Here is a 24,240-nt window from a genome sequence, read left to right as displayed (position 1 = left end):
GAGGAATAAGATGAAATAGATGTAATATGGAAACAGATAAGTATACCTAGGGTGCCCCAAAAATCTTAGTGCAATTTTAAGTTTTAATACCTTAACACTTATTACTGTACTGTATTAAAGCTTAAAACTGCACTAAGACTTTTAGGACACCGTGTATATGATAAATCAAGAAAAAGAAAGGGAGCCCTGAGGGGGATCAGCAAAGGCTTCTGGGAGAAGCCTATCAAGCCAGGCTTAATAGAAGCTAAGGATTCTGAGAGGCAAAGATGAGGAGGGAGCAAATTCCAGGTACAGAGGATAGCTTGTGCAAAGGTGTGCCAGCAAAATATAAAATGCTTCATTTGGGAAATACCAAACAATCAAGTTTTGCTAGAATATAGAGTGCATGAAGAAGAGGAATGGGAAATAAATGAGAAGCAGGCCAAAGCCAGATTAAGAACGGCTTTAAATGCCAGGTTGAAGAGTTTATATTTTTTCTCAGGGGGCAATAGGGAGCTACTGTAGGTTCTTGAACAAGGTAGTGACATCTCAGATGTTCTTTAGGGACACTATTGTGGTAGCTTTGGGGAGAAGTTGAGAGCCCGAGAAGCCTGAGGGCTCATCCCAATGTCACAGATCATTGATAATCTATATAAATAGAGAAGACTGAGACCTTCCCCTCTGAGTCCCCACATAGCTTTATTCAAATAGGATACATGGTTTCTTGGAGCAAAAACTTCAGAAATCCATGGAAGGAGAGAAGTGGATTTTGTTTTTCATTTCAAAGTAGTTACTATACTTATTTTAGGGCCATTTTTTTCTCTGCCTTCTCCTCTCAAAGCCAAGCCAGGCGAGGCCCCTACAGCCGTACAGGTCATTCAGTCATTAGACTGAAATGTCACTCACATCCCAGAGGATATTTCCATTGCAGAGCAAAGAACACCTAACAGGGCACACTCTGGAAGATCTAGTTGTAAATTCAAAGACTCCAAGCAAACTAGAGGTGAGAAGAAGGAGGGAGTTGGGGGAAGGGAGATGTGGGCAAGGAATTCTGGGAAACTTGGCAGAGAAGAGAATCCTCATCTTGTAGCAGAGGAAGCTAAGGCACACCACGGAAGGCCAGATAGACAGAGCCCCGACATGGAGTCAGGAAGATCTGACCTCAGCTTGGCCTCCAACACTCTCTAGTGGCACAGGCAAGTCACTTCACCTCTGTTTGCCTCAGTTTTCTCATCTGTAAAATAATAGCAGTACCTGCTTCCCAGGGTTGTTGTGAGGATCGAATGAGATATAACCTGTAAAAGTGCCTGGAACATAGTAGGTGCTATTACAAATGTTTGCTAAGATGATAATGATGATATTTGTATGCAGGTTGTCAATGATACAGGTGGCTGAGGACATCGTGGTCCTCTTAATTCTTAATGCTGCCTTGGCAATAGTACATGCAAGCTGAAAGCTAGCCAACACTTCAATGCCTCAATTGGGCTGTTCCCATCCCCAAAGGCTTTGTCTCTCTAAAGTTCATGTTCACATTCTCTCACCTACAAACCCATAACTAACCCTACATCTGTTTTGGACTTTCAGGGGAGTACTAGTAAAGGTTTAACCAGCTCTCTAAAAAAAGGGCATTATTATTTAAGTTTAATCTGAATTATCAATATTTTCTCAAGTGCAGGCAATCAACAAAAAAGTAAACCAAGTCTTGATTTGTAGCATCTATGGCTGAGGTATAAATGTTCACACTGAAAATGTAACAGCTAGCTTTCTCTCCCTGATACCAGCAGGCTCTAACGTACCCCTTCTTCAAACATCTAGTTAGACCAGGAGGCATGAGGGACAGGGGCCATCCCTGCTGGAAAAGGGAGGCAGGAGCTTGGTGGTAGGGTCCAGGCTCCAGCATCAGACAAGAACTGAGGAGAATGGACATCTAGCCTTCCTTGGCAAGTAATAAGAGAGTCTATTGTGAAGGCCTGAACTGGGCACTCTCTTAAAGTCCCTTTCACCTTTAAAATGCATGACCCTAGAAGGTCTCCAACTCTGGCTCAGAGTAGACAAGGCAGTCGATCTTTACTTGGGACACCTCTTTGCCCCTCAGTCCAGTTACAAACGCAGGCTTCCTCCATACATTCTCTTCATCAGGAGGCAGAATTCACGGGTAAGACTACAGTTCTCACATTCAAATTCAATGCTCTGTCTTGAATTCCACCAGGCCCTATTTCTAGGGAGCCTAAATACTCCCTCTTCTGGATTTCCCCTGTAACATCTCCACTTTACTGCTTGCCAGTCATGGACAAATTCTCACAATGCTAAAAAATGTGAGGGAAAAGAATACTACACCTCGCTCTTATAACAGTTAGGTGGTACAATGGATAGAGTACTGGACCTGGATTTAGGAAAAACTGAATTCAAATTCGTCTCAAACACTTACTAGCTGTGTGACCTTGGACAAGTCAGTTTACCTCTATTTGCCTAATCTATAAAATGGGGATTATAATAGCACCTACTTCCTGGAGTTGTTGTGAGGATAAAACAAGATATTTGTAAAATGTTTTGTAAACATTAAAGTTTATATTTCCAAATATATTGTGTTTATATGAATGCTAGCTATTGTTATTAGATATATATTATATAATTATTATTAGTTATTATTATATAATATTATTACATATATTACAGAGAGAGAAAGTGGGGCAACTAGGTGGTAAAGTGGATAGAGCACTATCCTGGCAGTCAGAAGGATCTGAGTTCAAATCTGACCTCAAACACTTACTAGCTGGGTGATCCTAGACAAGTTAATTAACCCTGTTTGCCTCAGTTTCCTCATCTGTAAAATAATCTGGAAATGGAAAAACACTCCCCAAGAAAACCCCAAGTGGGGTCATAAAGAGTCAGACGTGCATGAATAACAACAACAAAATTATTTGCATATATTTTATTTGTTCTGTAGATCAGATGTTTGTTCTTGTAAATCAGATATCCGCTTTTTATAATTCAATAAAAATGATGAGACAGACAACTTCTGTAGCGTCGCTGAAGAGACCCTCAGTGAAATTTCAGTGGTAGATAAAATAATGGGGATGGCATGTTCCTCATCCTATTTTCATAAACTTTTGATTTCTTCAGCTAGGTCTCTATATTTGGAAAACTTTTCTTTCCATGTGCTTGGAAATTATGAGGGTAGGATCCCTCTGGGTTACCCCTGTCAACTTGTAGATTGATTGCCCCAGAGCCCTACTATCTTAGATTCAAAGTATTTTGTGGGTCTTCATTTTTAAAACTACATATAGATATGGTGGGCTTAACATGACTGTAGTCATCCAGATGATACAACTGACTCTAAAAAAGAAAAGAAAAGAAAAGCCATTTACTGAAATGGCATAGTATAAAAGTCACAATTAACTATCTTCCTCATAAACCCAGAGTGCAGTCTCTCACAAAACTTGGCATCAGGAAGAGGAGTGGACATATATAATTCACAAGTAGAGAGGCATATACATAAGGAACATATGTAAACAAATATCAAAGCCCCTATGGTTTCTTATAGTGTCTTTGAGCTGCTTCTCATGGGGCATGATATCTCTATAGGGCAAGCCCCTTGGACCTACTCCTGGGCTAACCACATGGCTCTGATGCTTGACCATGGGTTTGCTTTGTGTTTAGTTTCAGACAACTAAAATCATGGCCTGAGGTACTGTTACTCACTTTCAGAAAGAACTGTTCATCTAGAATCAACAGGAGTTTCTGCTCTGGAGCCTTCTATCTCCGAAGCAGGATTCCAGTCCTAAATCCCTTTTGACTCTGGAGCTAGACCCCACTGCACTGGATACAGCCATGTACTTTCATTGCAAAAATGAGGGATGGGGAAAGAACAAAGTCTCCTTCTCTGCCTTCACTGTGTTTAAAAAGAGGTACAAAGCAAAAAGGTGAAGAACAAACTTAACAGCTGGGTCCTTCCTCTGTCTTCTTAAATGACTACTCAGTTCAAATCTAGCAGGGTTGGCTCCTTCACTTTTAAAATCACATTCCCTCTTGTTTACCCACCTCAGTAAGTAGGTGGAGAAAAGGGTCCAGTGTCTTTGCCAATTCTCAACCATGTACAAGTACATCACTCAAAATCTCTTGCCTATACAAGGTGCATGAGTCACTCAAAATCTGAAAGTGATGCACCCTCACGTCTCATTGTCTCTGTTATTTTCCCCTAATTTCATCCTCTAATTAAATTAGGTTATCTTCCAATTTCATCAAGTGGACAAGGAGGATTCACCTGAACAGGGATCCCATCATCAACTCCTCAAGACATGAGCATTTGGTATGGCAACATCTATTAAAAGCAGTAAAGATAAATGTTTGTGGATCAGCATTCTATCTGGCCAGTTGTAATCACCAGTTCTGGACGTGATAACAGATCAGTACCAGTACTTTGAGGTCTATATTTGTAGAACAGGGATCTGTTGTCTATTGATTTATTAAAGAGAGCAAACTTCACATAAAAAATTCTAGCTAACAGGCTGTGTTTTATTAGCTATTCAATAGATGCTAAACTTTGGAACCTGCAGGGATGAGTTGAACATTTTCTATTATTTCTTTTCATACCTTGATTGATAAATCTAGGTTCCTCAAGGACAAGAATTTAATAATTTCTGATGGCAATGACCTCTCCTGCATGATCATCATACACTCCTGTATTTCCATAAACAAATCAGTATGATTTAGGTCATTTTTAATGTTATTGTTTAATTATTATTATCTTTTTATATAATTTTTGAGTCATTTTTTTCAGTCATATCGGACTCTGTGACCTCATTTGGGATTTTCTTGGCAAAGACACTGGAATAGTTTGCTATTTTCTTCTCTAGTTCATTTTACAGATGAGAAACTGAGGCAAAAAGGGTTAAGAGACTTGCTCAGGATCACACAGTTAGTAAGTATCAAAGGCCAGATCTGAACTCAAGAAGATGATTTCAGACCCTACATTCTATCCACTGTCCTACCTAGATTCCCCCATTATTGTGTTTTACTAAAGTCCTACTCTGATTCCTCATTGTAGCATGGAGGTGACTCTCTATTTTCAAAGGCCACCTCAATAAAGTATAGATCTGGGTAGTTTCAGCCAAACTAGAAAGAATTCTATTATAGTACCTCCTCTTAATACCTCACCCTGTACCTCACCCCACCTTAGAGAATGCACAGTTGCCATTCCAGTCAAGTTCATGGACTCTCAGCTCCTTTCAGAGAATGTGCAAATATCATCAGACTGTTTCTTATCAGTTATGATGACCTAACAGTTTAATGGTATGATTATGAAAAGTCTTAAGAGGATGCTGAGCCAGAACTCCATGGCTATATTAAAGGAACAGCTCATCACTTCATTGTTTCTCCTCCTTCCTGGCTTTGAAGTATAAAAACTATAAAGAGGTATATCCAGAAGAGCAAAATAGGGAAAATGGTGAAAGCCTTAACTTCCACCCAGCCCAATAAAGTCATGAGCATTTGTCCTACCTAGGAAAGTCTACACTTAGGATATGGCCCATTTTCTTCTGCTTCTTTCCCCAGACAGGTTCCTGAACAGTCACTTTGATAACAAGTGACTGAACAATCACTTTAAGTCCAGGTACCCTTGTAAGTTCTAGAAAGCTATGAGGTCCTCCAAGGGGCTGGTGAAACATCAGCTACAATGTCCAACTGAGCGGATGATTGCAATTATATCAGTAGCAACAGAAGCAGAAGTTGGGAATCAGCATTGGTGAGAGAGAAAGGGACCACAAAACTGTTCAGTTTTTGGTCAGACTGTCCTCAGTGGACAGGAAGTAAACTGGATAATTAATAGCCTTGCAAAAAAAAATTAATGTCCCAAGAAATCTTGCATATTAGACTCCCAACTGGTTATACTATTAGTGGTCAGTTAGTGGATTCTGATTCTAATCATTGTATAATTCTTTATGGCTTATCATTCCCTTTTCTCTGTGGGAATAAACTACCTATTTCACACTTACTTCATGTTTGTATGTGGGGTACCATTTTTCTTTACCTATTTGCTGGGGAAATCTTAGACTTCAAGTCCATAACCCTTTATAAATGCTATTATATTATATTATTATATTATATTATAAATGCTATTAAGTAGCAACTTTGTCTGGAATAGTAGCCAAGGGCAATATTTTTTTTAAAAAAGAGGCAATGAATACAAGAATTGGGGATCCCATTTCCCTTATTAAGAAATTAAGCAACCCTAGAGAAATAAACATACGGCAAACCACAAAGGCATAAGAATTGGCACAGGATGATAGCCCCTGCAGCCTCAACTGAGTGATGCCTAGCCAGCATGGTGATATCTGTTGTTTGAGACCAGCTGAGCTAGATTTGGAGAGATTCATCACTCACTTGACTGATGAGCAGTTAATTTTTTGGCTACAGCTCTCAAAGACTATTAAATTAAAGAAGGATTGCATAAAACGGGGTTATTTCTGTTGTTATTTCTTCCAATGAATCTTGAATGATTTTGATGTATAATGAGTGACATTTTTATGTAAAATGACCTGTAAAGTCTACTGTTCTACTGAATCGATTATTTTTCAAAATCAACAAAAAGCACAATGGAAAATTATATTATCTACAACTTTAACTATGAAACGATAAAGATGCGATCCATTACCGAGTGTCACTTGCTAAAGCTTATTTGTTCTCTATTAATTCCCTTATCAAGGATGTCATTAATTTGTATATAGAAGATACTCATAAAGATTTTGTATAGAAAGGAGAGTAAACATATAAGTCAGTAGGTGTTTTCTAGGTTACCTTTTTTGGAGTTAATAAGAACTGAAATTGTTTTTTAACTTCTCTGATACCTTCCCCTCCTTCAGACAGATAGAGATAAATTGTGGGTACAAATAGGTGGCAGAATTTTTACTAATAAAGAGTTATACTCAAGAAAAGGTATAAAGTATATCACTAGAAAGATATGTGAAAGGAAAAGGGTGTGTGCTGGTCCCATGGTAAGAGAGAAGGAGCACAGAGAGCTGACATGTTGCACTAGTATCCACATGAAACATATTTGCCTTTGCACAGGAAACAACTTGGATCCCCTAGAAATAGAGGTCCTACTAGACCTGCACAGCCTGACTTCAAGCAGTTGTTTTGGGTGCCATATCTGTGCAAGACACCAGGTGGTACTAAAAGTTCAATACTCAACAGCACAGGGGCAAATATACTTGGCTACCCCCGCCTTGAAGTACCTGCTTACTGACATCTATATATGCACACAAAGTATCTTGCTCTCCCTTGGCTTCACCTGACAGATTTTATATTGGCTGGGTCACTGACACCTTCTTGGGTGAGAAAAAGAGCTTTATAACCTTTGACTGAGATGGTTGGTTAGCAGGTGGCTCTGTTGAGAGACAGAGAGAGAGAGAGAGAAAGAGAGAGAGAGAGAGAGAGAGAGAGAGAGAGAGAGAGAGAGAGAGAGAGAGAGAGAGAGAGGACCAAGAAACATTTATTTAACACCTACTACATGCCCCATATTTTGCTAAGCACCATGGATATAAAGAAAGACAAAAAACAGTTTCTGCCCTCAAGGAACTCAAAATCTAACAGGGTAAGACATATAAAAAGCTGAAAAGTGGAGTAGGGAGGGAGGTTGGACATCCAGCAAGGGCCATTGATGGTGATGGGGAATGATGAAATCCAGCAGTTGGGGTTGGAAATGATGAGATGGCTGTTCCTTCATTAAATGGAAAATCTGAGGGGAGTTCTCTGACATCCACTCTCCAGTCAGAGGGCTTCCAGGAGTAAGGGTGTGAGTTCCAGAGTTGATGGGATCTTGCAGAAAGATGAGTTTTTTCAAACAATGATGAAGCCCTCAAGAGCAACCAGGTGAGACAGACAGAAACATAGCGGGACAAAGTCAGAAAAGAGACAGAACAGAAACAGAGAAAGTATTTAAGTACTTACTATACTCCAGGCACTGTGCCAAGTGCCTGGAATACTGACAAGAGTAAAAATACCATCCTGTCCCTTCAAGGACCTCATGTTTTGCCTCTTTTTGTACCCTCAGTGCTTAGCCCAATGCTTTGCACGTAGGAGGTGCTTCATAACTGTTTGTTGGCTAAGTGAGGAGCTTTTAAATTTCCCGAAGGCCATCTTGCCTTCTCTTGTTTATCTCTAACATGTCCATCTTTACTATTGGTCCCAGATATACATATTGATAGACAAAAGCCATAGGGTGTCTATCCAAATGCCTGGCACATAGTAGATGCTCAATAAATATGTTTATCAATAGACAAATACCGTACAGCATCTACTCTAGTGCTTGGCACATAGCCACTTGATTGATCGATTGACTGATTAAGGATCCCTGATACATGATTTCTGAGGTCCCTTTCCAGCTTGAAACTTGTACTACCAAATAAGGAAAAAACTTTAATGAACTGATGATTGTTTTCTTGAAGTCAGCAGACCAATGCAGGACTAAGACCTAGGAAGGATAAATGAAAGGTTGTCGAAGGACTGAGGTCAATGCTTATTCTCTCCTGCCATCTGCTGGTCTTTTTATTCACTTCCTATTTCTCCCTACTGGAGAAATTAATGTTCGACATTTAATACTTCAAAAACCCCTCAGGATACTGGTTGATTAAGTTTGCCAGCTCCATACAATCCAATTCCAAAAAGATGGAATCTGATTCTACTCCCTGGGGTCCTGAGAGAAGGGGGAAAAAAAACACCACCACCTCTGTCCAGGAGCTGGAGAATTTACAGATGTTTCCGGGAACCTCCTGGCAAACAAGGGAGAATTCCCATCTTCACAGAATACTAGTGCCAAGAGAGACCTTAGCCATCATCTAAAGTTAAGTGAAATAATAGATTGCAGGACCTAGAGTTACTCAGACCTCTTTTCAAATCTCACCTGACACCTATTGACCTTGTGATCATGAATAACCTCAGTCTCTGAAGTTTAGGAATCGTTCTAAAACTTTAAGTTATATCTAGTTCTGGGTCGGCCTTGGTCGTGGGGTTCAAATGGGATAATGTGTAAAAAGCACTCTTTGCAAATCTTAAAGCATCATAGAAACATCCATTATTAGTATCATTATCTTTTACGATCTTGCTCTTTCTTGCACGTACATTATATTTCTCTACCTTCATGCAGGTTCTCTGCCTGCCAAGAATGTATTCCTTCTCCCTTTCACCACTTAAATCCATACTTTTCTTTAAACCTTAGCTCATGGGTCACCTCTGGCATGTTCTGTCTAGAAACTAGTGCCCCCTCAAACTGTGCTGAATTTATTCTACTTATAATTATATGTGTGATCCACATAGAACATAAGATCCTTGACATCCAGGCCCATTTCATTTTTGTAGCACAATGCTTGGTTCACAGTAGGAATTTAATAAATGTTGGCTGAGTCACTGACTGATTCAAAATAAAAAGCTGTTTGGCTTTTATAGCCCCTCATAACCTAGACCTTTTCTACCTCTCCAGTCTTCTTACCCCCACGTAGCCCATTTATTCCTTCAGAGTGTGTTCAGCTTTTGTTGCCAAAGAAGACCATGCCATCAGAGAAATAACGACATGACTTGCACTTGACTTTGTTTTGAGTGAGGCAGCACTGTGCAGGTCACCAGCCTCACTTCTCCTCCAGAGCCATCTGAATCCAGTGACCAGATATTCATCAGGATGACTGGAGATGACCCAGGATGAGGCAATTGGGGTTAAGTGACTTGCCCAAGGTCACACTGCTAGTGAGTGTCAAGTGTCTGAGTTGAGATTTGAACTCAGGTCCTCCTGACTCCTGCACTGATGCTCTATCCACTGCACCACTTAGCTGCTATTCCTTCAGAACATCTGACTCAGAGGCTTTTTAAAGGCTCTAGACCATGGAGGAATGCTCTCCCCATCACTTACACCTCCTGGCTTCCCTGGCTTCTATCATGACTCAGCTCAAATTACACTTTCTGTAAAAGACCTTTCCTGGTCTCTTACATTGCTACCTCCTTCCCTCTGAGATTACCTCCCATTTACCCTGTATATATAGCATATGCACATACAAAGTTGTTTACATGTTGTCTCCTCTCACTAGAATGTAAACTTGAGGTCAGGGATCGTGTTTTTACCTTTAGCACAATGCCTGCCTTATCACTGGATTTAAAAATCAGTCCTGCTGCTTATTTGAAGAAATGGCTAGAAAAACATGGTGGGGATAGTGGTACCAGAAAACAGACACTGAAACATACAGAGGTATGTTGCTACACAGTAGAGAGGCACTAACTTCTAAGGTATTATGCTGTGGTTAGGTCCAGAGCAGAAGAGATTCATAGCATGAACCTCCCTTCCTCTTCTCCCCCTGCCCCATCTCCAACCATTCTAAGATTGAACAGGGTAAGATTCAAAACCTGCTTCTTATCTGTCTTTTTCTTGCCCTTCTTGCCAAGCAGATCTCTTATGAATTTACAATCTCTTCCCTGGTTCTGCTCCCCATGCTCCAGGCAGTGAGGATGGTTAATGGAAGTTTCCTTAATGAAACCTTATGTTTCATTAACTCATTTGGCCATTAAAAGTATTATGAAATTAGTCAGGAAAAAAGATGTTTTATAGGATGGGGGTACAGAGAAGGGATTAGAGATTTCTCTTAGTAATTTTTTAGAATATTCTAGGTCTTATTCTAAGACATACTGGTCCAGTCATATTGCCTCCAGAGGTCAGGGCAATAAGAGGGAGTAGTCCAAAGGTTTATAGGCTAATGAACCAAAGGGATACTGAAAACATTGGGAAAGATCACACATACACAACAAACACCTTCTAAGGAAACTATTGGACTGATGACTAAAATACATATTATGCTCCTTGTGGTCGTTCAGTCATTTTTCAGTTTCATGCCCCCATTTGGGGTTTTCTTGATAAAGATACTGAAGTGGTTTGCCATTTCTTCTCCAGCTCATTCTACAAATGGGAAAACTGAGGTTAACAAAGTTACCCAGAGTCACACAGCTGGTAAGTGTCTAAGGTCAGATTTGAACTCAGGAAGATGAATATTTCTGATTCCAAGTCCTGCACCCTATACACTTTGCCATCTAGCTAAGCATTACATTTTCTACCTGGTTAATTAATTGACAGTCTGCTTCTCTGTTAGTGCAGAAAGCAGGGAAGGCTAATGTTGGTTATAGCTTGTTAGCAACACCACCACATGTACATCTAGCAAACTCAGGAACATGTACACACACGTGTGCATGAGCATACACACACACACACACACACACACACACCTATCACATATGCAAAGTGCTTTGCAGACCCTGAAGTGCTAGATAAATGGCAGAGCAGCTAGGTGGTGCAGTGGATAGTGCACCAGTGCAAGAGTCAGGAGGATCTGAGTTCAAATCTCACCTCAGACCCTTCACACTCACTAGCTGTGTGACCTTGGGCAAGTCACTTAACCCCAATTGCCTCATCTTGGGTCATCTCCAGTCATCCTGATGAATATCTGATCACTGGATTCAGATGGCTCTGGAGGAGAAGTGAGGTTGGTGACCTGCACAGCCCTCCCTTTCTCAAAACAAAGTCAAGTGCAAATCATGTCATCATTTCTCTGATACCATGGTCTTCGTCGGCAATGAAGGACGAACACACAGATAAATGACAGCGATCATTTTGGCTTTGAACTTTTCAAGGTGGCAAAAAGGAAAAAAAGAAGAGTAAGAAAGGACTTAATATGCAGGAAGGGAACATAAGGATGAACAGGAAATTTTGAATTAAAAACCCATTTAATCATATTAGACTTGTAGACCCTCTTTAAATTAAAATTTAAACCATATTTTTATGTTTCAAAATATGCTTTTTCAAAAACCTTTCAAGAAAGCCCTGCTTGTTTTGAAATATTACTTCAATATTCAGATGAGGTAATATTTGTAAAACATCCTTACCACAGTGCCTGGCACATAGTACATATTTATTCCCTTCCCCTTCAGTCCTGAATCTATTCACTAGAAATGTTGAGCTCTCTATCAATAAAACACAGAACTTCAGATTTTAAACGGACTTACTACTATGAACTAAATCCTAGTTGTTTCTCAGTTGAAGGCCAACTCGAACACAGCTAACTAGATAGAGACCCTCCAAGATGTAATATTTTAATTTCCACCTCAAAAATGACAGAATATGCTATTTCTTCTATGTTTGATTATAACCTATTAACCCTGACGTTGTCTCTTCAAAAAGCCAACAAGGCCACAGCATCCGAGGCCTGTGGTCTGAGAGTTTCTGAAAACACAGGCAAGCTCTGGCTGCTTCAGGAAAAGGTAAATGCCTGCACAGAAACCTAAGCACTAGGGAGCCCCTGCAGCTGAGGCCTCATTTGGACAGGATATAAAACGTCAAGCTTAGCCTTTATGTTTTTACTGCAGTGGTTACAGGGTGGAGTTGATGTGGAAATGAAAAAATAATACTGACTTTGGAGAATTCCCTGCCATCAATATTTTCTTTTGCTTTTTTTTTCCTGTCTTAAAATCAGACACCCACTCGCTAGGTTTGGTAAACAGCATAAACTGTTTTGGGGCTTCTGTAGCAACTAAGTGCCCTGGAAGGAGGTGGGCATCAGCCTCCCCAATCCCCTACACTCCAATCCCCTACACTCCCTCTTATTGAAGATGCAGATGATGCCAAATTAAAGCCAACAAGAGAATTCTGGTGGGTATTTTTGTTCTAATTGGGTCAGGATTTTAAAAAAAAAAACTAAGCTAACTCCGGCTTTCAGCATCAATTATGGAAATGATAAAGGAAATGATAAAGATGTCCATTGTCTCTACAAAAGGAAAAAATGCAGTGGTATAATCTTCCTAAATGAAGGACTGGGGCTAAGTATCCTGTAAGATTCCATGCTGCTCTAAATCTATGAATCTCTGAATTAAGTGGTAGCAATGAGAGCAGAGGGGAAAGAATGGATATGAGATATTTCAAAAGTAGAAACAGGATGTAGTGACTAATAGACTATTTGGGGAGGAAGAGTCAAAGACTGAGTCCAGTTTCAACATTAGGTGACTGGGAGATGGTCAATACAACTGAAGGAAATCAGGGAAGGCAGGTTTGGGAAGAAACCTCACACTCAACATATCCAAGTGGAGATAGCCTATAGATAATTGGAGATAGGAGCTGCAGTTTGGGTGAATTATAAAGACTGAAGGAATATTTAAGTTCATCTGCAAATTGGTGACAGCTGGTGCTCTCTTAGCTGCCTAAGATAGAGTATAATGAGAAAAAAGCAGGGGACTAAGGACTGAGTTTTGAGGAACATTCACAGGTGGAGCAAAGACTGGGTATGATGTAGACAAGATACTTGTCCAGGAACGAGTTAGACTAGATGGCCTCTGAGGTCTCTTCTAACTCTGAGATTCTCCAAATTTGTAAACAAATATATATTTAAAATATAAATTCTAATTGGTTTTTGAATGGGCTTCCTTGAAGCCTTTGTGTATCACAGAGAACAAATCATGGGAACATAGAATCAGAGCTGCAGAGTAATAAGGGACCTCAGAGACCTTCTAGGTCTCTACCCACTACATATATTTTCACTAGGAAAATTTTCCATGTAAAAAAAATTAGGTTTCAGCCTATATTCAACTGTCAAATTGTCGATAAGAATTTATTAAGGGACTACTACATGCAAGGCACTGTTCTATGTGTTGGGGATTCATTAACAAAAATGAGAGCTACTGCTCTCAACCAAGTTACATTCTGCTGGGGAAAAGGTTCATTCCTGCAAGAATATAAACTTCCCTCCTCAAGCTTTCCTTAAGCCAGGCAGGTAAAAGGGAGAAAACAAGATACCATTTTTGCTCAGGTCAAGGCAAAACCTAGCAAAGCTTTGTGTCCCCAAAGTTTCCTCAAAACATCATTTCAAGACATCTAATCTTGATTCTTGTCCCAAACCATGCCAGATGATAACTCAGGTGTTACAAAACTAATTGTTACAATATTAATGTTGTAAAGCTGCATGGTGAATATGCAACATTCCCGAATGATGTGGCTGGCCTAGGTAGTACAGGGGATAGAGCACTGGCCTGAGACAGGAAAACTGGGGTTCAATTCCTGTCTCAAACACCTAATTACTTTATGACTTCTGGCTAGGCACTCAACCTCTCTTGGCTTTAGTTACCCAATCTGTAAAATGGAGATAACAGCATCTGCTTCACAAGATTGTTATGAGGATCAAATGAGATAATAGCGCTTTGCAAACCTTAACATCTCAGAAAGGCTTTCTTGAAATATATGCCTGTGGCCAAGAGGCCAAGTGCTTTATACACTTCAGTTATTATTAATATTATATCAGGGAAGCATTTAGACTGGGTACAATACCAGTGACTTAGGTTTAAATCTTAGTTTATACTATTATTATTACTAGTGACTTTAGACAATCCCCTAAGTCTTTCCTAAGTTTCAGATTCAATGTGTCAGAACTTCATTCCACATAGTAAGACTATCTGGGTAATTTACTTGGCCAACCCTCTAATCATTGGCCTCCTTCTCTCTAGTCACTTGATACTCTGCCTGGAATCATTCCTCAATGGTTAGCATACTCCCACCCTGTCATACTCTTATTCCGGTGATTCCAAACCCACAACTGTCATTGGATCCCATTCCCCGACCCACACTGCCCTTTACATCTCCTCCAAAAAGTCCCACTCCAGATCTACCCATCTCTTCCACTGTGCAGTGGCTCTCATTTGCTCTTCTCCAACATGCTCAATTTTCTGCCAAGTCCTGTCCCTTCTCCCTTCACATCTTACATATATCCCTTTCTCTTAATTGACAAATCTAATGGCCTTTTTCAATCCTGATTTTCCTTGACCTCTGCAACCTTTGACCCTGCTGATTACTTTCCTCTCCTTGATACTTTCTTCTTTCTAGGTTTTCAGGATCTCTACTGGTTCTCCTACTATCTATTCTTTCTCCATCTCCTTTGTTGGATATTCATCCAGAATAGATCATGCACTCTAATCATGGGTGTTTTTCAGAGTTCTGGCCCAGGCCCTCTTCTCTTCCTCTATATTACTTCACTTGGTAATTCACACATCAGCTCCCATGGATTTAATCACCATCTCTACTCTTGTCTGTGTTCATTCTTCATTTTTGAAGACCATGCCATCAGACAAATAATGACATGACTTGCACTTGACTTTGTTTGGAGTGAGGAAGGGCTGTGCAAGGTCACCAGCCTCACTTCTCCAGAGCCATCTGGACTCAGTGACCAGATTATTCATCAAGATGAGTGGAGATGACCCAGGATGCAATGGGAGACATTGGCCCCTTTAGGTGATTGTCTATTTGGTACTCATAAATGGTCAAAGGAAGCTTTCAAAAGAAGAAACCCAAGCTATCAACAATACAAAAAAAAAGTTCCAAAACACTAATATTTAAATGCATATTAAAGTTCTACCTCATACTCTTATATTGACAAAATTAACCAAAAAAGGAAAATTATAAATGATGGACTTTGTAAAAACAGACAAATTAACGTACTATTGATAGGGTTATGAACAACTTTGGCCATTTAGGAAAGCAATTTAGAACTATGCTGATGTTTCTTCAATCTACCTATCCTGTCCTAACTTCTCTGCTGACCTCAATTTCAAATCTCAAACTGTGTTTCAGACAACTCAAACCGGATGTCCAGTAGACATCTTAAACTCAACATGCTCAAAACTGAACTCATTATTTTCCCCTTAACCCTCCCCACCTTCTACCTTCCTTATTACTGTCAAGGGCAACACCATCCTTCCAACTCAGATGACTCACAACCTAGGTGTCATCCTCAGTCTCTCATTCTCTTGTCACCCCCATCACCAATCTGTTGCCAAGGTCTGTCAATTTCTTCTTTGTGGCATCTCTCCAATACACTCCCTCCCTTCTCTCCTCTGCCACCACTAGAACAGGCCCTCATTACTTCATCCCTGGACTACTGCAATAGTCTGCTGATGGGTCTGCCTGCCTAAGGTCTCTTCCCACTTCAATCCGTCCTCCATTCAAGCCACTAATTTTCCTAAAGCACAGGTCCAATCATCTCTCTCTCTCTCTCCTTAATGTTTCACAAACAAGATACTCCATCTCTTGGATCTGAGCATTTTCTGTCTTTCTCCATGCCAGGAAAGCTCTTCTTCCTCAATTCTGCCTGACTTCCCTGACTTCAAGCCCCAATTACAATCCCATCTTCTTCCCTTTCCCAACCTCAATTAATTCCAGTGCCTTCCCTATACATCCTGTATACAGCTTGCTTTGCAAGTATTTGTTCACATGTTGCCTCCCCTATTAGATCGTGAGCTCCTTGAGGGTAGAGACTATCTTTTGCCTTTTTTCACCCTATCACAAAGTACAGAGGCTAGTACATAATATATTAATAAATGTTAATTGACTTTCTACCCATAGCCACTACTCCAATGCAAGCAATTATCACCTCATGCCTTAGACTAATGGAACAGCCTGCTACCTAGTCTCCCTGCCTCAGTTCTCTTCCTATTCCAGTCCATCCTCATCTCAGCTGCTCAAGTGACATACCTAGAGCATAGATCTGACCATGTCAATCCCCTGCTCAATAAACTCTAATCCCTCCCTATTAGCTCCATGATCAAATATCATCTACTGACATTTAAAACCTTTCAGAACCTGACCCTTCTTAGCTTTTCAGTTGCTTTTCCTGGAACATAAACTCCATTTCTCTCAACTCTCACCTGTTCAGAAGCTACTACCCATCTCTGATTTCTGGTTTCCCTCAATTTTCCCCCTTCCAAAAGGCTCTTCTGAAATCCTCACACCCCTCCCCCTTTTTCTCTAAGGTTGCCTCTCATTTGCCCTAATTGTATTTTAACTTGAATAATTGTTTGCATGTTTTGTCCCCCACTAGAAAGTGAGCTACTTGAGGGCAGGGACCTATCTGTTATATCCCCAATAGTACCTGGCACGTATTTATTAAGTAAATAATAAATGCTTGTAGACTGTATTGTTGACTAAGTCCATCTGTGTATTATCTGAGAAAAACTTGCTAGACTAATAATTTAAACAAAATGTAAAGAATGTTTAATCTATATAACACAATAATTTTTTTTGTTCAATATGAAGTATGTGACATGAAATTCAAAAATGGAAACACTAAAACCTGAACTTAAAAGTCAGGAAATGTGGATTCAAATCCCACCTTATTAACTTTGAGATGACAGACAGATCACTTACCTTCTCAGAATTCTTTTCTTATCTGTAAAATGGGCAGACTGCTCCTTGCACTACCTATGTGCAAGGTTGTTTGGAGAACATCTCCATGCAAAACCTCAAAGCATTATATAAATGAACCTATAGTTTAAAAGCTAACACAACCGCTGGCAGCAATGAGAAAGATTAACTCCACAGGACTGGTGAAGTTCATTGTACTTGCTGTATTCAGATCACACCCAGAACAAGGCATTCAGTTCTGGGCACTCCACATAAAGGAAGATTAGGATGGTGAATGCCATAGGAGGATCATTTGAAAGGGTTGAGGAATTTAGCCTATGGAATAAAAGATTTAAAGGGGACCTGATAAGTGTTATCATGTGTTCCATTTGGGCCATGACAGTGGAACTATGAGCAAAGGGTCTAAGTTGCAGGGGAGCAGATTTAGCCTAGATTTAAGGAAAAGTATCCCCTCAGAACTCAAGTAAAATATTCAGCCTTGGGAAGTAGTGGGTTCCCTCAGTAGAAGTTTTCATGAAATAGCTGGAAGACCATTTGATAAGTTTATTCAACTAGTTTTGAATTTGGCAACCATCACCTTCTCTGTTCATCTTGGCCACAAGTATGTATTTCATGAAAACCTTTGTCAGATGCTTATCTGAAATTCAGATACATTAGATCCATTACAGTTCCTTGACTTACTAATCCTGTCACCTTGTTTAAAAAGGAAACAAACATATAGAATCTCTGTTTAAAGAGGCCTGAGACAAACCCATTCGATTACACCTGAGTAAATATCCCTTCCAAAACATGCTATATACCTGTACCCTATGACCCAGAGATCCCACTTGCCACACATGTAACATCTAAGTAATTTTAACTTTTATTCTTTAACCTTTTCCTATAACGAATGGATTGCTAGGTAGGGTGGGGAATGACATATTCAGCAGTGAAAGTGATATAAAAAACAAAAGTTACCAAAGAAAAGAAGCTTTTTAAGGGGGTTGGGGGGAAAGCCAATGTTTAGCCTGGGGATTTAAGAGGTTAGGGAAGAAAATCAAGGAAGGTTATACAGGTGTCTTCAAGTAACCGAAGCACCATCATGTAGAATAATAATTAGATTTGTTAAAGGGCCTTAATGGGTACAATGAAGTGAAAGCAGATTTCAACTCAATATAAAGAAAGGCTTCCTAATCACAATGGCTTTCTGAGAGTGGAATGCATCACTTAGGAAAGTAGTGAGTTCTCCTTCCTTTGGAGGTTTTGGAAGTGAAGGCAGGTTACCACCTGTCAGGATTATCAGAAGATATTCTTAGTTCATCAGAAATAGGTTGAATTACAGAACATCTGAGGTCACTTTCAACTTTCTAAGTCCATAATTCTACGAAATGGTTTTGCTGTATTCTTCTTTGCTTCCAATAAGTATTTACTTTATTAGAGAGTAGGGTATAGGTGCGAGTCCCATAAACAAGCATATAACAATATTGTTATATTCTAATGAAACCAAAGATTTTATTTGTTTTTACATACCAGCCACTTAGATTTAGAACATGCTGGCTCTCAGCTGAATGGTCAAGTTGGCTTGAGGTTGCCATTTTGTCTGAGGGTTCAAAACTGGTCAATCTTCCGTTTTACACCTGGAATACAGATTAGCCCAATCTCTCTTGTGGAGGTATTTTCAGACTTCTGAGATAACCTGATGACCTCTATAGAGGGTACAGTTGAAATTCAGTGTTTTTTACAGTCATAACACTGAACTTCCAACAAAATAACAAAGTCACAGGTGGCATAGAGAAATCACCAAGCTTTCTCATCGTGTTATCTTGCTCAGAAGCCTTCTTTATTTAAGCATTATATCATGGGAACTAAATTTCATCTTTCCAACCGATGCAAAGCTGAGAGGAACAGTTTTAGCTTTAACTAGAGGGCACAAGTAGGGTGAGTTATCAAGGCTGCAACTGTCATCCTCTCAGTCTAAACTTGTTTTAAACATCATGGAGAGTGAATAATTTCAACAAAGGCTTTTATCACCTGTATTGTGAGGGGCTTCTCCCACAGATGAGATCAAAGAAAATTCTCAGATTGTTCATCTGGTTCCACTGGATAGAATGCCAATTCCTGGAGGGTGATGAATCTTCTACTAAGGCACTGTAATCACCCATTCCTTCCCTCCCACCCCTCCACATATACACAAAAGTCCCTGTAAGCATGATAACGGACCCCAGACCAGCTAGGGTGAATATAATATAACGTAAATGTAGAGTTTGAAGAATACAATACTGCAAAGGATACTGGAGGCAGGAATAATGAAAAAAATTTGAGATACTAATCTACCTAGTGTACTTGGCCACTTAGCAACCAGTTACATTAGGGAAGCTGGTGATAAAGTTATGTTCACGGAGAAACTAGTAGGTGTTGATTGAGACTGGAGGCTCAGGGGAAGAAAGCAAGATACTGAGTACTTGAGAAAGAGTAGAAGCTAATCAAACAACTTCTGTGGTTAGAATTAAAAGGACACCTAACAAGGTATGATCAGATTGCTTCAAGGGAAACAATTTTGATCTGAATCTGTGGAGTGGCCTTGAGAACCTAGAAGAAAAGAATCTGGATTTCCTAGAAACAAAGAGTCTTAGGCTAGAGAGCAGAAATAAGTTGGACCATTCTCCCACCCCAAAACTGTAATGATTCTAAGGGTGAAAGACAGAGGTAGGATCAGCTGTCTAGAAAAGCAATGAAAAAAGGAATTAAGAGATAGACGAATGTTTTAAACTGGCAAAATGAACAATATAAAACTATGTAACTACAATTTACCTCATATCTGTGCACGAAGTCCTACCTAAAGTCCTAATTTGAATCCTAACTCTGGTGTGAAAGCCACCTTGGCTTCTCAAAGACTACATGAGCAGAACAAGATCTGACAGATGCTACCCAAGGTGAAAAGGCTTTAAACACAGGTCAAGAATCCTACTTTTCTCCCTCAATTGAGAAAGAAGTTTGTCAAATTTGGAAAGGCTCATCAACAGGTCAGTAGATAAGGTTTTGGCCAGACAAACTCACATTGGAAACATCTACACCAATGAAATCATTAATCTTTTGGCATATTAAAAAAGGATATAACTTCAGTATTCTCTTCAAATTAGTAAAAAGCATCAACATGTACTTTAAATTGGTTGACTGCATTTTCAGTACAGGAGTAGACAAAGCAGGGGAAAAGGTCATATGGAGACATTCTGAATACTAGAGGGTCAGTTAAAAGGGGAAATTCCTTGATTGAAGAGTGTGAGGAACAGGAAAGCAATCAAAGATAAATAGTGGAGGAAACCTGCATTGTTTGGATGGTAATATGTTAGTTGGAAAGTACCTTGAAACATCCAAGGACTTGTCAATATGTGACAGATGAATGGGACTCCCCACTTTTTAAACAATACCATAAGTACTTGGAGTATCATTGCTCTTTCATATTCAATGACAATACTTTATTCTTTTCTAATGGTAAAACCCTGTGTTTAGAGGAGAGAGAAGATTACAGAGGAAATCACTACTTTCTAGCTGCTCCTGTTCCCAAGTTCTGCCCAGTAATCTGGAATGACAATTTTTCCTGTCCAACTTTACACATCACCTTAGAAATAGGTCTTCCAAATCACTCTGCCCAAACGGCTTCTAAAAATGCTCAGAATTCTTTAAGTTGTAGTACTTCTTTTAGGTTAAGGCTTTTTCTGGCCTAGGGCACAGGGTCAGCAAATGTGAGAGTCTGGGCAGGGACAGGCTAAAAGGTAAACTTACTTAGGCTACTGCTACCTTGCAGTTTTTGTTTTCTCTTTCATTATTTCTTTATCCTCTTCTAAAATCATTAGTCATTAAGACATAAGATGAAGCAACTGTAAGAAACTACATAAAAACTACCTAGGGATTTATTCCAGAACAAGGGGAATAATCTAGAATCTGGTGTTACAACTGGAAAGAGCAATCTTACTACTTTCAAGACAACAAAGCTGGCCCATTGATTGTTAAACTCTTTAAATTTTCTGTTTTTTTCTGGTAACAGACCTGCATTATGCTACATTCACTGGACAAAAACCCTAAAGACAAGGCTCCCCTTGGAAATGAGGATTACAACCCTAGAAATAGATCTGGACAGCACCACCCTCCCACTATGTTATCTAGCTGCTCAGTCAATCCCTAATACCATCATCATGCTTTGGTTGCTAAAGGGCTTTTAAAATAATACATCCTGAAGGATATTCAGAGAGGACAGAGATCACTGCACTTAAAAACTCAGAAGAAGAAAGGTTTTTTGGATGGATGGCATGCTTCATTACACCAGACTAGGGCAAATAAGACTGAGGTCTCAGATGCCCCAATGTTAAGAAACAATAAAAGCCTAGAATCTGTATGTGTAGCCAGAGCTGAGTGTCTGCCAGTGCAAACTGGCATGAATCCCAATCTCAAGGATCACCAACTGTTCCTTTTAATATAATAATATTATGATGGTCAATGGATGATCTCCCTTTTCTTAAAAAAGCTAGAACCTGGAGTTTGACTAAGAGATCACAGGATCACTATGGTGATAGGATAAGAAATGACAAAGGAACATGCATATTAAATCTTTCCTTGAATAAGCTGAGCAATATAAAGAGTTATCATGTCCCTCCTAATTACCTTAATTCAAAAAAAGCACAGGTCCAAATTCCTGTCATTTCAAACCACATATGTATCCATTTCTAACTGGTGAATGTGAGAAAACATTCTACTCAAATGCCCCATTCTACTATACAAAACATACACAGGTGGAGAATTTTACAAAATAGGCGGGTCTTCTATGACATCTGTTTTTTCAGGGAAATAATATGGCGACACAAATACTTTCCCAACTTAGTTATTTTGGAAACCTATCACAAGAGCAAGGAGAGCCAAGTCTCACAGGGAGCCAAGACATGTTCTTCTGGTACAAACATTTCCTCATTCTTAAAGCTACATACTCGCTGTCTCCAAGCTCCACTGTTATACATGGGATCATTTTTCACAAACAAAAATTGAACCAAGTTTCCAGATCTCCAAAGTTAATGATATTCATGTAGGTTTTAGGTGGGGTTTTTTGGTATGCAGAACACATCTGAAAATCAAAATGTCTGTATCTGTCCAAAAATTCACAAAGTCCATTTTCTTCATTCACATGAATTCATCTGAATCATTGCCATCCTGTGAAAAGAATAGTGAAACCATTACAGTAGTCTTGAAAATGAAGACTTCTAAATTTTCTAGTTCACAATTTTTTTTTTTTTTTACCATCCACATACCCCTCCCTCCTTCCCTGGCTGTTCACAGGCAATTAAACATCATCCCTCATTATCAACTCCAAATTATTCCAACTGGGCTAGTAGCCATTTTCTAGGGTGGCAAAAGAGGTGAGATGACTACAAGTAAATACGTATGCTCCAAGGTATCAAAGGCATTAAGTTTAGCACCAGGCAAGGTATACTGTGAGTGATTTTTTTTTAATCAAACACACCAGAATTTATCCCAAATGAGTCATGTCTTTTTAAAGTAGTTACTCTGATGAAGCCATACATCCTTATTCCAAATATTAGGACAGCTAGGTAGAAAAGGGGATTTGGAGTTAGGAAGAAATGACAAAGAAACGTGCATATTAAATCTTTCCTTGAATAAGTTAAGCAATATAAAGAGAAATCAAGTCCTTCTTCATTACCTTAGTTCAAAAAAGCACAGTTTCGAATTCCTGTCACTTCAAACCATATATGTATCCATTTCTAATTGGTGAATGTAAGAAAACATTCTACCTTCCTCGAACAGTCACTGGTTGTGAAAACCTGGGCATGTAACTTCACCTAAGCTTCAGTTTCCTGATGTGTAAAATGAGTACAACACTAGCACCTAGCTCACAGGACTGCTGTACAGAAGGAAATAACATGCAAAGTGCTTTGTAAACTTTAAAGTACTATATTATACAGATGCTATTATAATTATTAGAGTATTGTTTTTCAAAAATATTTCTAAAATTCCTCCTTGTAAATATCCTTTAAGGCCTGTGTTACATGCTTCTGACTGTCACTCTGGCTGCACATTTTTGACCTGTGAGGGGGCTTTGATTTCTCTGAAATATTCAAATCATTAGTGACCAAGTCTGATGAATTAAGAAAATGATTCCATTTGAGGAACACCATTTTTTGATTAAAAAAATGAGGGGTCTCTATAGAACGATGATAATGCTTTTCTTGTAGGTGGCTCACAAATGAGCTCCGAAAGAAATTCCCCAAGAAAAGTTTCAAAAATAGTATGAGCAAATGAAAACACCATTGGGATAACACCTGACTCTCCCAAGCTGACAATTTTGGAGGTGATAATACACACTGTGTTTAGGTAACTTCTAGTCTGTCAGAAACTCAGTCCCATGTATTTTATGCACCTGGTTCTTGTTTACTATAGGCCCTTAAGGCCCTGCTCTTCAAGCTGTTTCACTATAGGACTACACAGGAAAGAGAAAGAGGTCTTATGCTAAAAACTCAGTCATTTGAGGACTCCTTACTAGTTTGCCATAAATACTGGACAGAGAGAAATCCGGTGTTCACCTGTGGACTTTAGTCTATGGTTCCCTACAATCAGTACGATTAGTTAAACCACAGGAAAAATATACCATGTATCAACTCTGGATATATAAATATAAAGGGCAGAATAATGCAGATGTCTGTTTGATATCTAGTGAGATATCACAGTGAGTCTACAGCTTTTTTTCTGGAGAAACCATGAGAAGAAAATTGATTTTCTATTATTCTTTTAAACACCAAACTGAAATAAAAGTGTCACCAAGGCTGAAGACAACCTTAAATGCAGGGCTACTGAATCTTTTATAGACCAACTTCAAACAAACTGAAAGACTAAAATTTTTTAATTCAAGAGATTTAACTGATGACAGCAAAAATTCCTTAGAGGTTAGAGTCTACAACTGGGGCTCAGCGGTGCTTTTAATTACTATTGCTCCATTTCTAAATGTTTCTATTTAGCTCGGTAAATGTTTTAATACAGCATCAGATTTGTTACTGTTGTCTTTGTCATCTGTT

At 39.3% G+C, this 24,240-nt stretch overlaps 1 protein-coding gene across 4 annotated transcripts in view; it reads right to left on the bottom strand.

The window, feature by feature from the left end:
* Window positions 1–3,111: 3,111 nt before the first annotated feature.
* The window catches only part of CCDC25 (coiled-coil domain containing 25), a 56,181-nt gene continuing 35,052 nt past the window's right edge, over window positions 3,112–24,240 (bottom strand). Inside the window, exon 8 of one of the 4 annotated variants that reach the window (XM_072633834.1) lies at window positions 3,112–3,315. In XM_072633834.1, the coding sequence (XP_072489935.1) occupies window positions 3,225–3,315 (91 nt within the window). In that variant the 3' untranslated portion in view covers window positions 3,112–3,224. Of the gene's footprint in view, window positions 3,316–18,982; window positions 22,364–24,240 lie in introns of those variants that run through there. The other 3 variants (XM_072633835.1, XR_011972407.1, XR_011972408.1) reach the window with 3 other exon arrangements.

This window comes from Notamacropus eugenii, chromosome 1 (assembly GCF_028372415.1).
Source record: "Notamacropus eugenii isolate mMacEug1 chromosome 1, mMacEug1.pri_v2, whole genome shotgun sequence".
Classification (NCBI taxonomy): Eukaryota; Metazoa; Chordata; class Mammalia; order Diprotodontia; family Macropodidae; genus Notamacropus; species Notamacropus eugenii.
Note: the sequence above shows the minus strand (reverse complement) of the source record. Positions and strands in the feature narration are given on the sequence as shown.